Source organism: Artemia sp. Qi Xiang Cuo, chromosome 14 (genome assembly GCF_049724085.1).
Source record: "Artemia sp. Qi Xiang Cuo chromosome 14, ASM4972408v1, whole genome shotgun sequence".
NCBI lineage: Eukaryota > Metazoa > Arthropoda > Branchiopoda > Anostraca > Artemiidae > Artemia > Artemia sp. Qi Xiang Cuo.
In genome coordinates, this window is record NC_142807.1 from 22,580,571 (window position 1) to 22,594,681 (window position 14,111).

The 14,111-nt window shown below is 35.3% G+C and overlaps 1 protein-coding gene across 1 annotated transcript in view; it reads right to left on the minus strand.

Annotated features, from left to right (window-relative positions):
• Positions 1-10,619: 10,619 nt before the first annotated feature.
• Mvk (Mevalonate kinase) overlaps positions 10,620-14,111 on the minus strand; it is a 108,695-nt gene continuing 105,203 nt past the window's right edge. The window contains exon 6 of the mRNA XM_089100668.1: positions 10,620-10,823. Coding sequence (XP_088956794.1) covers positions 10,669-10,823 — 155 coding nt within the window. The 3' untranslated portion in view covers positions 10,620-10,668. The remainder of the gene's footprint in view (positions 10,824-14,111) is intronic.

Consider the following 14,111-nt stretch of genomic DNA (forward strand, 5'->3'; position numbering starts at 1 on the left):
TCTCACTGACAAAAACCATAAAACAGACATAAATTGCTGTTGAAATCCATGAAAAACAACAAATATTTTGACCAACACTCATAACCATCCAAGAAACATCCATCAAAGTGAGAAAAATCCTGTTTTTCAAGTGAGAAAAATCCTGTTTTTTTCATTCTCAGTGAGAAAAACCATAAAAACATGCATAGATTATGTAAAAAAGTTGTAGATGACAGCAGGGGTGTGGGATCAGAGTCGATAGGCCCTCTCTACTGGTATTCTTATTCAAATGTAATGTTGTTTCCTTACTCAAAGAAAATTAATACTTCGTTTCCTTTATAATTACTCAAAAGTCATACTTTGCTATTTTTACAATTTAGTCAGGTTATGATGGCTTCCCCACATTCTCACATTCCTTACTAAGCATATAAAAATTCTCCTCAATAGACGATAGTTTTAATTTAATTTAAAATATCATCAGTATAATTGAGCATAAAAAGGTCCAATCCTTTAAAACCAAATTGATGTTTAATCCATTTTTGGGGTTCAATTACACTATTATTATACAGGAGGGAAGAAGTTACTCAACGCTGGCGGATTCCTTTACAAACTCTTATTTTAGCCTTACAGATAACAATCGTCATGGGTAGAAATTCTAGGACGTGTTTCTTCGACGAAATACCTGGGGGTTTGTATTTACAAAATTGCATCAATCAAGTGCCGTGTACAGTCTGTTTCTAAAATTTTGTCTTGTAACTTAGGTATAATGAAAAACTTAAGCATGTTTCCTTTTCTTTGTCTAATGTCTTCTTTATTTACCCTTATACATCCGTATTTACTGTACTGTAGTAGTATTTGGCTTGGAAAATTTTCGTCCATTGTCTAGGTAAAGGTAAAGAATACGGCATTGGACTTTACAGTCCCTACCGGCGGTGCTGATCTCCGTTTCTTGGCCCTTCAGCCACAGCCCTGGAATTCGGTACGAGAAACCTATGATGAAGTAAGGATAATTTGAACTAAGAGAGTTATACACACTTTTGTTTATTTTTAGGCTACAGCAAGGTACAAATCTTTCATGTTTTGACAGTCTTGCAAGTTTGAGATCTTCGGTCCACGATTATGACACCCAATCTTTTATAGAGATACTGGTTATTTCGATCCGGTCGACGTTTTGTAGGCTTCACAGGGGTTTAGGAGTTGGAACTATCTTGATTAGAATGTAAAAAATATTACTGACGTTTCTTCATTTAAGACAGTAGTCAAAGAAATCCTTTCTAGCAAGCATGCATTTAAGCTGATTTTTTTTTGGGGGTGGGGGGTAAAGAAACAAATAAATAACTACAGTCTCTCTGGGTATAAATAAACTTGTACATTTGATTAAATTGTTTTATTATAAGGTCTGCGGTACAAATAGGGAGTGTGTTGTGGGCTGATTCTTCTTTTTGTTGTTTGAATGCATTCAGACAAGTTTTTATTTATCGGGGAGGCTGTTAAAATATAGTTGCTGTTTTTTAGTTATAATAAATTTCTCTCTCTCACAAGTATTTATTGAGCTTCAGGATACATTCTCTTGTTCAGTAGTTTCAACTTCTGAGCTCACTGATTTAAATCTACTGTCTGCTTATAACAAATGTTCTATCTAGACCCCGGCACCACGCCGGTGGATCGACCGAATGCCGCCGGCGAGAAGCCCGGTCGACCGCCACCGAAGTGTCACTACGCCACCGGCAGAGGCGTTTGGTTGATTTTAAATTAATTTTGCGGCAATTCTTTATTGCGTCAACCGCAAAGTCGGAGCTTTTCTTTCTCGTGTGGTTTAGTATTTCGATTTTCCTGATTAGAAATCAAGCAGGGCTTGCACTATCCCCGAATTTCCGGGTATTTCCGCGAAAATCTATGTGTCACCCCCAAAAAAATTTTGTTCCCCGAATCCCCGAAAATCACATAATCACGGTGCCACCCCTAGCAATTTATCACCAGCGACTTTCCCTGTCAAAGATTACTTTGAATACCATACTTCTTCACTCCTTTCTTGTTCGTTAATTTTCGTCTCTTTTTTTACTTTGCATAAAATCCAGACAGATACAATATGCAATTGCAGATATTTCAATATACACAGTTCTTCATATGTTGACAAAAAAAAAGTATTGTCTTTATGAAATGAGTTTAAATCATTTCGAATGCAGTTTCCCAATTGCTATTCCTTACATCTTAGTCAAGAATTTTATTTTCAAGTTGAATAGAATTATAGAACGTATTCACTATTATACAGCTTCAGCCTTCAGTTGGATTTTGAAATTGATAGCCGACAGATTGTTTCTACAGCTGAATTGTAAGTTTGCAGAATTTTTTTCTTTTGCTGTTTTTAGATAATATTTTCTTAATGTTTAATACTCAATTGTTGAACGCCTCATAGATTAAAGAAAATACAACCTTCTTTCTGAACATTGTTTACCCCCTCCCCCCCCCCAAAAAAACAACCTTCTACTAAGACAAAATTTAGCTATAGACTAAGCTATGTACAAGGTTGGGGAATTAAAGATTGAAACGGAAGTTACCCCGAAAATTTGATAAATAAAAAAATTGTAAATTATTGCCTATAGGAGGGGATAGGGGGCTATCATTTTAAAATGATAATACCTCTTTTTTTTATTAAAAGCAGGGATGCCAAAAAGATAAGTATTTTTTTCATTTAAAGTGGAGACGGAAGAGAATGATATCATATTCCCTGGAAAACCATTGAAATATTTTGATAGACCCAGGGCCCCCCATTGGGACTTGTTCATTTTCTTGGGTATTTTGCGATTTCTCATAGGCTACTGGCCTAATTTGGCAAACGTGTGTTCTCCCTTTTATTTAGATTCTTTGGATTTTATTGCATGCCACTGCGAATCTATGACAAAGTTTTCCATAATTTGAGGTATATCTGAATAATTTCGACATTTTTGTTGTTGTCTTTGTACCCCTTTACTCATACCCTCAATTTTTTCTTTCAAGGAACCCTAAGCTGTTTAACGTTATTTTGCGTGTTTGTTTGAACCATATAGTGACCTAGTTAATTATTAAGTAAATTATCTTTTTAATGTAAAGCTGAGACGGTATCCTATCAAGGTGGTATCTAGGGAGGGGGGAGGGGGTAGAGAGGTATTACATTTAAATGATAATATCTCGAAATTTTTTTTATTGAAAGCAGGGATGCCATCCTATCAAGGTGGTATCCAGGGGGGGGGGTAGGGAGCTATCATTTTTAAATGATAATACCTCGATATTTTTTTGTTGAAAGCAGGGATGCCAATAAGTTATTTTTTTTAATTTAAAGCAGATACGGTATCCTATCAAGATGGTATCCAGAGGGAGGGGCCTAGGTAGCTATTATATTTAAGGGATAGCACCTTGATTTTTTTTTATTGAAAGCAGGGGTGCCAAAAAGTTGAAAATTTGAAAAAAATTAACAAGATTTTTGAGAGCTATACTTGATACAGCACTTGTATAGTTTTATCGTCCAAAGGCAAAGGGACACATGCGTCCAACCCGTTTTTTTTTTTTTTTTTATTTATGAAACGAGTTTACTTTGAAAACATTCATTCATAAGTACCAGGCAGATTCACACTAAAACGAATTGGTGTGGCGAAAGCGATATCAAAATCCCCACCTAACGTTGCGCTCGAGTGACAATGGCACCCTTGGTCCAGTGCCCAAGTTACATTAAAAGGCCAAGTCATAATAAAAGCTTTCAATTTGGGTGGTTCAACGAGGAGTCTTTGACAGTCTTATGACCTCAGGGTACTAGATATTGCAACGTTCTTTCGTATCTACAGCGGTTTAAAAAATTTGATCATTCCACAAACTTTTACCAAAAATATGCAAAAATATAACAAATGTAACATTTGGAACATTAGAACACTTTTTTGAAAGCTTTGAAGAAAAGCAAAAAAGGCTAAATACTCCTAACTACGCTTGAAAGCTATTTCAAAAAGAAACTCTTTGGAGATTTCCATTGATATGACCATAGCAGAAGCTTTGAGGCTGGGTGGGGATCAAAGAGGAGTCTTTGAGTATTTTGACCATAGTTGACTTATTGTTGCGACTTTCTTAAATTTGGTAATTTTTGTGACCATTTGGAAATCAAAGATTAAACCCAATAACTGATACTAAGTCTCCTAACATTTTGCCTGGATTAAAAGTGACAAACTAGGAAGAAACCTTAACATCTTCTTGGAGCTACTTCAGCCTGCATATTATTTCATTTAATTACATTTAAAGCGGATGAGCTTTTTTTTACCTAAGAAAATAGTTGGAACTTCATTTTTCTTCATATCGAATAAACCATTAAGTGTTTTTTGTTTCAGTGTAATTGAAGTGTTCTCATGTGAAGTGTTCATCATGTATTTTTCGATTTGATAAATTTACTCATTTCAGATGCAGCTTACAATTTAGGTAATATTAGGTATTTATGAGTTTATAACTTGGAGTGAATCCCCAAAAGAAAAAATGAATAATATCCAAAAGCAGCCAAAAGCAATAAAAAAAGCAGCAGTTCAGCCTTAGCCTACATGACATATTCCATAAAAAAACCAAACAAACTTTAAAATGTATTTTTAATTGATATTAAAAACCACTTTTTAATACAAGGAAGGCTTTTTAGGAATCCAGAAGAGCAAAAAAAAAAGAAAAAAAAGATCAATATCAGAGTCGCCCATTTCAACTGTTTTAATGGTGACAAAACAGCTAAAGGCAAAGGGCATTGTGGAAAAATTAAGCTTCTAGGTTCAAACTTGTATTCAAAGTTTTTGCCTAGATAACTGACGAGTTTTGTGATACGGTATTTGAAGTTTTGTATGCAGTAATGCTCGATGAAAAAAACACTACTAATTTTGATAATTATTTATGTTAAGAATATAGATACTTCAACTATTATGCAAGGGTTCTGAAACACCACAGCTATTTCGTTTCTACCAGATTTCTACTTCTCTTGATGAATAACAAATAAGACCAGTTTCCAGCCAGCGACCTGTGAATTTTTGAACTCACGAATAGGCTCGAATCTGTTGTAAATTTAAGCTGTGATTTGAGAAAGACTGATGAAAACATTAATGTTTGCGGTCAACATTGATCGCGCCGGCGGCGCGCCGCTGACATCTTACCGGCGGCGTGGCGCGCTGTTTTTGGCCCCGCCGGTCTTCCCTCATCGGCGCGGCGCAAGGGTCTAGTTCTATCCATGAACTAATTTATGGTAACACTTGTCATGGTATATGAAAGGCCTTTTCCACTGATAATCCAGGTTGTGAAATCCTGACTTGGTTTCCGAATTTGTCGTCCCGTTGATAATTTAGATCATAAAAATACTATTTCACTGACAACCAGGATGGCGAGTTCATAAGCTAGATAGTGAATTCAACAACTACGCTCGATAAAAATTGTGGATTTTATAATTGTGGAGATAGATAAAAATTGTGGAGATAGGATTATAAAATTTTTTTTTTTTTATATTTGTCTATATATAATATAAAATTATATTATATATATAATTTTATATATTTTTATAAAAATATAAAAATATATTTTTATATTTTTTTATATTTAATATTTTTATTTTGAGAATAAAAATTCTCAAAATTTTTACCGGATTTTACCGCTCGTCAGATAGGATTATAAAATTTGTTCTTCTGCAGTCTTCATTTCAACAATCCAGATTTATAAATTAGTTATGATAATTTCCAAACCTGTTTCAAGAATTTGGTCTGCCAGTGGCATAGGATTTCACTAATAGTAGCCTGGAAGAGCCTCATAGCATAGCTTGTAAAAATACTGCTTCAATGACAAACTAAACCATGAAACTGCTGTTCCACCTGCAGTCGGAAACATGAGACCTAATTCTATATTGCGATTTCAACAACTTAGCTTGAAAGAAAGATTGTTGATTTTGCTGTAGTCGTCGGTAGGGTCTATGAATTTTGTTTTTCCGTAGATTAAGATTCGACGATCTAGTTTTATAAACTTGTCTTTTTCACTGATAATTCTGAATATTGTCTTAGGAATTATCAGCCGCACAAAGAAGTTCACAGAATTGGATTGTCGGACTACAAACAGTGGAACCAAAAAGTTTATAACTAAGTCAGCAAAATCGATAATCTATAAACGCTATAATGTTAAGTTGCTGCAGCACAAGAAGTATCTTCAAAACTCTATTGTTTCCAAAGCACGCATAGCTAACAGGTTTTCTTTTAATGAACTTATTAATGTTATTAATTAACATAAGAACTTTCTATTTATAGATCCCATTGGCTACAAGATGATTGAAAAATAATTTGTTGGCTAGGAAAACGTAGCATTATATTTGATACAATTATTACATGATTTAGTTCTTTTTTAACCATTTTTGATCATATTGAGTTGAGGATGAATTCAATTGATGATTATATTTTGAAAAATTAACCAATGAATAATTAACTCTACAGGTAGTATCCGTAATATTTTTCCAAGAGGAAGGGAGGGGGGGGGGGGATTGTAAAAAAACTTTATTTTGATAAAAACGCGGTATGTTTTTTTTTCAGTAATATGGAATTTGGGTCTATTTGGTCATCCATGTTTTTGGTCATCATGTGGGAGTGAAATGAAAAAAGTTTAACTATTAAAAATTAAATAATTGAATCCCAGGTCCCCTCGACTATAATTCTAGAGAGGTCCTAGATGAATAAGTGAAAAGCCAGAGATAGACGAATAGTTGCAATCAAAGAACTATTTACCAAAATAATTATAAAACTAGCTTTCATCTTGTCGTGGAATTGAAGTTTGATTTTAGTTACGATCAGGGATTTTATAGAAGTAACTTAACTAAATTCCAAAATACTGGAATGTCAAATTTAATATCTTAGTCGTTCTTGGAATATTTAACATACACCTCTTTGACAACCTGGATGCAAATGGCGTCTTTTGATTTAGCACAACATCCTCAACAATATTCCATGAAAGTTCCAGCGTAATATCCTTAGATGTTCCTGGGATAGTGCACAGACACCCTTTTGACAGTCTGGATATACACATAAGGTATTTTGATATATTTTCTCTGAAAGTTTCAACTTAATACTCAGTAACAGAACTTATTTCCGTTCCTGAGATGTTGCATCTATTTGGACAATCATGATGCACTTAAACTTTTTAGATTTGGGTAGATAGTTGTAGTAGAAGAATTCGCAGCAGTAATAGAATTCGCTGTCTCAATCGCAACCACAAGTAGTTGCAGCCGTAGTTGCGGTCGCAGGTAGTCGTAGTCACAGTCACAGTCGCCAGCGGTCGCAGTCACAGTCACTAGTGGTCAAAGTTGCAATCGCAAATAGTTGTTGTCACAGTTGCAAGTAGTCACAGTCACAATTAGTCGCAATTGAAACTAGTTGTAGTAGTAGCTGTAGTCATGGTTGACCAGTGAAAGTTGGTCAAACCTTTATAATTCTAATAACCTTGATGACAAAATTTTGATTTTTCACAAAAAACTAATTGATTCCTACTCATTATCTTTCCCAGGAAAAAAAAAAATCAGAAAATGCTCCAGTGATAAACCTTACATAAATAATCACATAAAAATGTTAATCCGCACGAAAATAAGCTTATTTAACAAGGGTAATTTAGCTGAAGCAAATAAGTTAAGAAAGAAATTAAAAAGTCAAATTAGAAAAGCTGCCCGAGTCTACTATAAAAATAAAATTAAATACATGCACCATGATAAACCAAAGAACTGGTACTCTGAAATTAAAAAACATACCGACAAGATTCAAGAACAAATAAATTTTAATATAAATGACCCTCCAAAGACCACAGCTAATGACCTCAATAAGTTTCTGGCTTATATTGTCCAGAGTCTCCCACCACTATCTTACGCATTTCCAGATGTTCCAGATCTGGAACCTTTTCTGGATCCTTTTTCACTCCCACATATTTCTCCACTTGATGTTGTAAAAAAAAATGAAAAACCAAAATGATCAAGCATTTGCCCTTTAGATTTTCCTGTTCCTCTGATTAAAGCTTTCAGTGATTACCTCTCAAAACCCCTATCCACCCTGTTTAATGAAATTAACGAATCTGGACAGTGCCATCAATATTGGAAACAAGGCTTTATTACCCCAATCAAAAGAAAAATGGGAAGCCTGGCTTTGATGGCATTCGTCCTATTATCCTCACCTCAATTTTTTCAAAATTGTATGAAAGTTTTCTCGCAGACTGGCTTAAGATGAAAGTCCTCCCCCTCATTTATCATAGACAGTTTGGTAATCTCAAATCCACGTGAACCTCTCATTACCTGATCCATCTTGTTGATACCAAAGGTAAATTACTTGAAAAACCTAACACTTGGCTTAATCTGATTTCTATTGATATTCAAAAAGCTTTCGAATTGATTAACCACAATTTACTCATAGATAAACTTGAATTCCACATTGAAACTTTCCTTGTTAAGCTCGTTGCCTCTTTTCTCCCTCTTAGATCTCAAGCAGTTAAATATCTAAATTGTTTCTCAGATCATCTCCCCATATTTAATGGCATTCCTCAGGGGACTATTCTAGGCTCTCTCCTTTTTTCTGTTATGATTAACAGCCTTTCAACCCTTTATGACAATAGGTAGAAATTTGTCGATGACTTGACAGTTCTAGAGATATGTCATAAAAACATGTTTAGCAGCCCAATGGGCATACTCCAAGATATTGCCTGTGAGGCCTCTTCCCTTGACATGACAGTTAACCCTTCTAAATCCGCAATAGTCTCAGTAACTTTTCTTAAATTCCCTCCCTTTTTTCTTGCTTCTATTCCTCCTGAAACCTCTGTCACATCTCTTAAACTCCTTGGTGTTACAATTTCTTCTAATTTGAAATGGGATGCCCATATAAATAATATCCTACGACAAGCAAGCTCCTCGCTTTCCCTCCTTAAACTTTTAAATAAATTCAGTTGCCCACAATCACGTTCACTACAAGTATACATTTCTTTTGTGCGTCCCATATTAGAGAATGCTCGTCCTGTGTGGCACCTTGGCCTCTCAAATGACGCAACATAAAAAATTTAAAATGTCCAAAAGAGAGGTCAAAGAATTATTTTTAAAGAGAGTAAGATACCACATTTACATTTGTCAATTATTTCAAAACTAGAGAGCCTCGAGAGAAGAAGAAATAATTTGTGCCTCTGTTCTGCAAAAAATGCCATAACAAACCCCGGGACGGCAAGTATTTTCCCCAAACGTCACTCCCCATCCAGATTACGGCCACCTCGAGCTGTTTCTGAGCCCATCCCTGTTTTGTCCCCCCTTCGCTGCGTTACTTCCAGATACGAAAGAACTTTTGTCCCCTTTATTACAGAAAAAATTAATAAAATGTCCCAATAGTTCCTTTGTTCTCCCTCTTTTTTTTCTTAGCTGATGTTTCTGCACAGGGTATTGCAATAATTTGCTTGTCCCCCCTTTTTTTCAGTGTCTCCTTTAAGTTTTACATATTTTATGTTTCGTTCTTTTTTTTTGGGGGGGGGGGGGTATTTATTTATTTTAGTCCCTCCCCCCCCCCTTCTGGACCAGTTTTTATTTTTTAACTCTTTTATTGACTTACTGCAGTTGAATTATTGATATTTTCTTAGCGTCCCTTTTAATTTATACGTATTTATGTCTCGCTCTTTTTTTGTGTATATTCGCTTATTCCCCCCTTCCTTTTTTATGACCGTTATAATTATGATTCCGATTCGTATTTAACTAAGTCTTGTTTGACCAGTTTTTATCTTCTTAACTTTTTAATTTACTTTTTACAGTTTTGATTATTGACTGTTAAATGATTGCTAATTGTGATTTTTATATTTAGTTTTTGTTTTTTTGCATTTTGGCCAGTTTTAGTGCAACCATTTATATTGTCGACTTCGAAGTCCAAATTCAGCCCTTTGTGGGCTTGTGATAGTGATCTTTTTGAAATAAATATCTTATATCTTATAAGTAGTGTCAATCACAAGTAATCAGAGTCGTTGTCGCAGTCAAAGTCACAATTAGCCGCAGTGGCAAGTAGTAGTAATAGTAGCAGTAGCCCAGAAAGTTTCGATTTAATACCCTTAACCGTTCCTAGGAGGCTGCAGATACTCCCATTTGCTAGCCTGGATGCACATAAGGTCTTTGATTTATTTCAACTTCCCCTCAACAAACCCTGAAGTTTCCCCTTAATACCATTAGTCTTTTTGGACACACCCAGGATCAACGATGACCCCTTCCCTAATAATTAATACTGTATATAAACAATGGGCAAATTACAAAATTTATAACCCTTGCCCCAGGGATTGTGGGCGGTCATGTAATCCCTGGAGGCATAGTTATTGGGCTTTTCGACTATTTTGAACAAAATTGCTATATTGAAATTTTTATCAGAGTTGAGGAAGATGGGTGTATTAAAAGGGCGAGGGGGGCTGGTTACCATTCAATCACTTTTGACTCTTAAAAATGCGCTAGAAATTTTTATTTCCGATTGAAAGAACCCTTTCCGACTTTTCTAACTCCTTCTCTACGAAGTGGCCTAGAGGAAAAAAAAATACACAGAGCCACTTCGCTCTTTACTTAGGCAGCGTTATTGCTCTGCCAATGACACTCTTTTTGTCCGAATAATGAGAGAATAATATGTGAGCAATAATGTGGCTCGAGGGTAAAACACATCCATTTTTATTTTAAGCAGCAAAAACTCAATTATGAAAATCAAAAGATACACCTTTTCCACCAACAACAGTTTCCCAGCATTCATAACGTAACTGCCTTAGTTCTTCGATGAGAGATAAAATTTCGTAATCAGCGACATCTGGTGGCAAAAGGATAAAAGCAAATCCTCCTCCACCGGCACCTAAAATAAAATATGTGTTTACATAAAGGGGTATAACATAAATTAGCATAATTAATTTTTCGCACAAATTATAATCAAGTGGTACAGAAAATACTAGAGGTGCCTCAGACCCTTCAGTTACACGTATGATAAATCCTTGGGCGAATCTGATTTCCAAGAAGATGTAACATGTCCACCTTTCTGCTAAAAAGTGCATTTAAGAAACTTCTGTTTTTGAATGTTTGAATCACCGACTGAACATTAAATATTTTACATCTTAAATATCCAAACGTTTCTTTTCCCCCCCCCCGGATTTGAGCTAATGCTCAGAAACTGGAGTGAAACTGAGAATATGTTGAACATGAACTACATTTTTTTTTTATTAACTTTTCCGCTAATTCTGAAGCAACTTATAGCTCGACCCTGGTAGCCAACAGAGATGCAAGGGTTGTATCTCGCAATATCAATAAAAGTTGTTGGTCTATTTTACAAGATGAGGAAAAGATATACGTAAAGGAGAAAAAATTAATCTATTTTCAAGCAAAAATTAAATTAATGAATAAAAAAAAGAAAGAAGAAAAACGAAAGGCTGACAAGAACAATGAAGTTATTCTTGATAACGAAAGACTTCTAGGCGGGATTATGCTAATTCTGATATTATTATTGGTAAGCTTGTTGAAAAGGTGATTTTCCTAGACTTTGGTTTTCTAACCAGTTTGGTTTCTGGGAGGGCTTATGAGTCCAGAACGGAGATTACTTTTTTTTTTAATTATTTAGGATCGTCATCAGTATGCGTGCGTGGTTGACATTTCCAAGGTATTCAACTCTGTATCACATCCATAGAGCGTTTTGGTGAGAAAGCGGACCAACCCTTTACTCTGCCGTCTGCTCTGGGAACGGTATGGTAAAGAGTCCTGGGGAGTGTGACTAGGAAGTTATCTCAGCACCGTACAAAAAAATAAAGAGAATAACGCAACGAGAAAATTTTTAGGACAGTGAGTTGCAAAAGAAACTAATTGAATATTTTGACTATATGTGAATAGCTATCCTAAGGAAAACAAAAAGTAGAATAAGGATAAAATTCAACTTACAGTAAAACAAACAGATTAAAAGTAAAAACAACGATAAAGAAGTCCTAAAGTTTAAACAAATTCCTTTAGGACTCTTAGTCCCATTTCCTCATTACGTTGTCCTCTCAACTGTTTTTATAATAAAAAGGCAGTGAGGTCTTCAGCATTATTATATTTAGCAGAAAAAAGATCCTATGTCTCATTCGGCGAGGCATAAAACAAAGCTCTATCGCCAACACCATTTTATTCAATAATGCCTTTCAAACAGATACGAAACGCATTCCCCAACCTTATCAAAGCTTATATCAACACTAGCCAAAGTGGTCTCGTTGAAATTGCCCTTCAAGTCACTTCAGAAAAGAACAAGTTTTCCGTCTGCGGTTTGCATTTCTTATCATTTATGAAACTTTTTTACTATATTACCCAGGTCTCCCATTACATCAAGTACAAGTGTCCCCAAAACACTTTGATTTCAATGATGAAAGAAAAGTTGAAGAAGTCGTATGACCTCCTAACTCAAATAAAAGGTCATTTTATGACCAGCCTTAGAAGGCAGTATAATTTTTTCCCCGACGCGTCTTCTTCCTTGTCATGGTTTGGATTTTTTTGACGCATTCTGAACGTGAATCAATACGCAGCCAATCACTGTCCTTTTATTGTTGCAAGTATCAAACAGTTCGTGGTAACGAACTGTAAGTAAGGAGCGACCCAGCTCAATAGTAACCGAAACTCCAAAAACCAGAAATTTGACACCAATAGATACATCAAAAGAATCAGATTTTAATGCTGATTTGAAATATACTAATTTTTCCGTCTTACCCATCAAAAGTTACGCGCCTTAATATTTGCTTTTTTCGAAAAAAGAGGGAAACGCCCCCTAAAAGTTATAGAATCTTTATGAAAATCAAACTACCAGACACAGCCTATCAGAGCATCCTATTGTAGAGGCGTCAAGCTCATATCTGAGACAGTATGGAATTATGTATTTTTTGCAAGAAGTCAAACCACTGATGCATGTTTATTTGTTTTTTTCCCCAGGGGTGATCGTATCGACCCAGTGGTCCTAGAATATCGTGGGAGGGCTCATTCAAACGGAAATTAAAAGTTCTAGTGCCATTTTTAAGTGACCCAAAAAGTGGAGGGCAACTAGGCCCCTTCCCACGCTCATTTTTTCCCAAAATCACCCGATCCAAAATTCTGAGATAGCCATTTTGTTCAGCATGGTCAAAAATATAATAAATATGTCTTTTAGGATGACTTAATCCCTCCAAAGTCCCCGGGGGGAGGGTTGAAAGTTATGAACTTTACCCAATGTTTACATACGGTATTGGTATTGGAAAGTATACAGACGTTTTCAGGGGGATTTTTTCTGGTTGCGGGGAGGGGGCAGGTCGGGGGTTATGTGGGAGGATATTTCCATGGAGGAAGTTTTCATAGGGGAAGAGACATTGCTATGAAGGGGGCGCCGGATTTCCCAGCATTATTTAAAAAACGATAAGAAATTAAATAAAAAAAAACAAGTTTTTCAACTTGCTTCAACATTATTTAAAAAACGATCAGAAGTTAAAGTTTTTTTTTAACTGAAAGTAATGAGCGACATTAAAACTTAAAATGAACATAAATTATTCCGTATATGAAAGGAGCTGTCCCCTCCACAACACCTCGCTCTTTACGCTAAAGTTAGAATCTTTCTCACAACTCTATTTCTTTAACAAAAAAAAACTTTAGCGTAAAGAGCGAGGCGTTGTGGAGGGGACAGCCCCTTTCATATAAAGATTAATTTTCGTTCGTTTTAAGTTTTAATGTCACTCTTTAATTTCAGTTAAAAAAAACTTGTCTTTTTTTATTTAATTTTTTCTTCAGGCGCCAATATAGACTTGTACCTGCTATTTTTCGAGAAGGCATGAAGTTTTTGATATTTATTCGAGAACAAACCACTTATCGGATGGATTATGGTAGATAGATAAATTGCGCAATCCCTCATCTTTGATATTGACCTCAGATGAAACTGCTTCAGCATACTTATCGTCCCATGTTTCATATTCTACAAAATTTCATAAAATTCGATAAAAATAGAAAAGTTTAAGAAGTTTTTCATTCTCAGATGAACCTTTCTATAATTTTTCCACCGGAAATCTAGAAGAGATAGAAAGCTTTTCACATCAAATCTCACCGAGATGACTCCATGACTTTAAACAAGTTCAACACAACATGATCCCAAAGAGGTTTACTTTCAAAA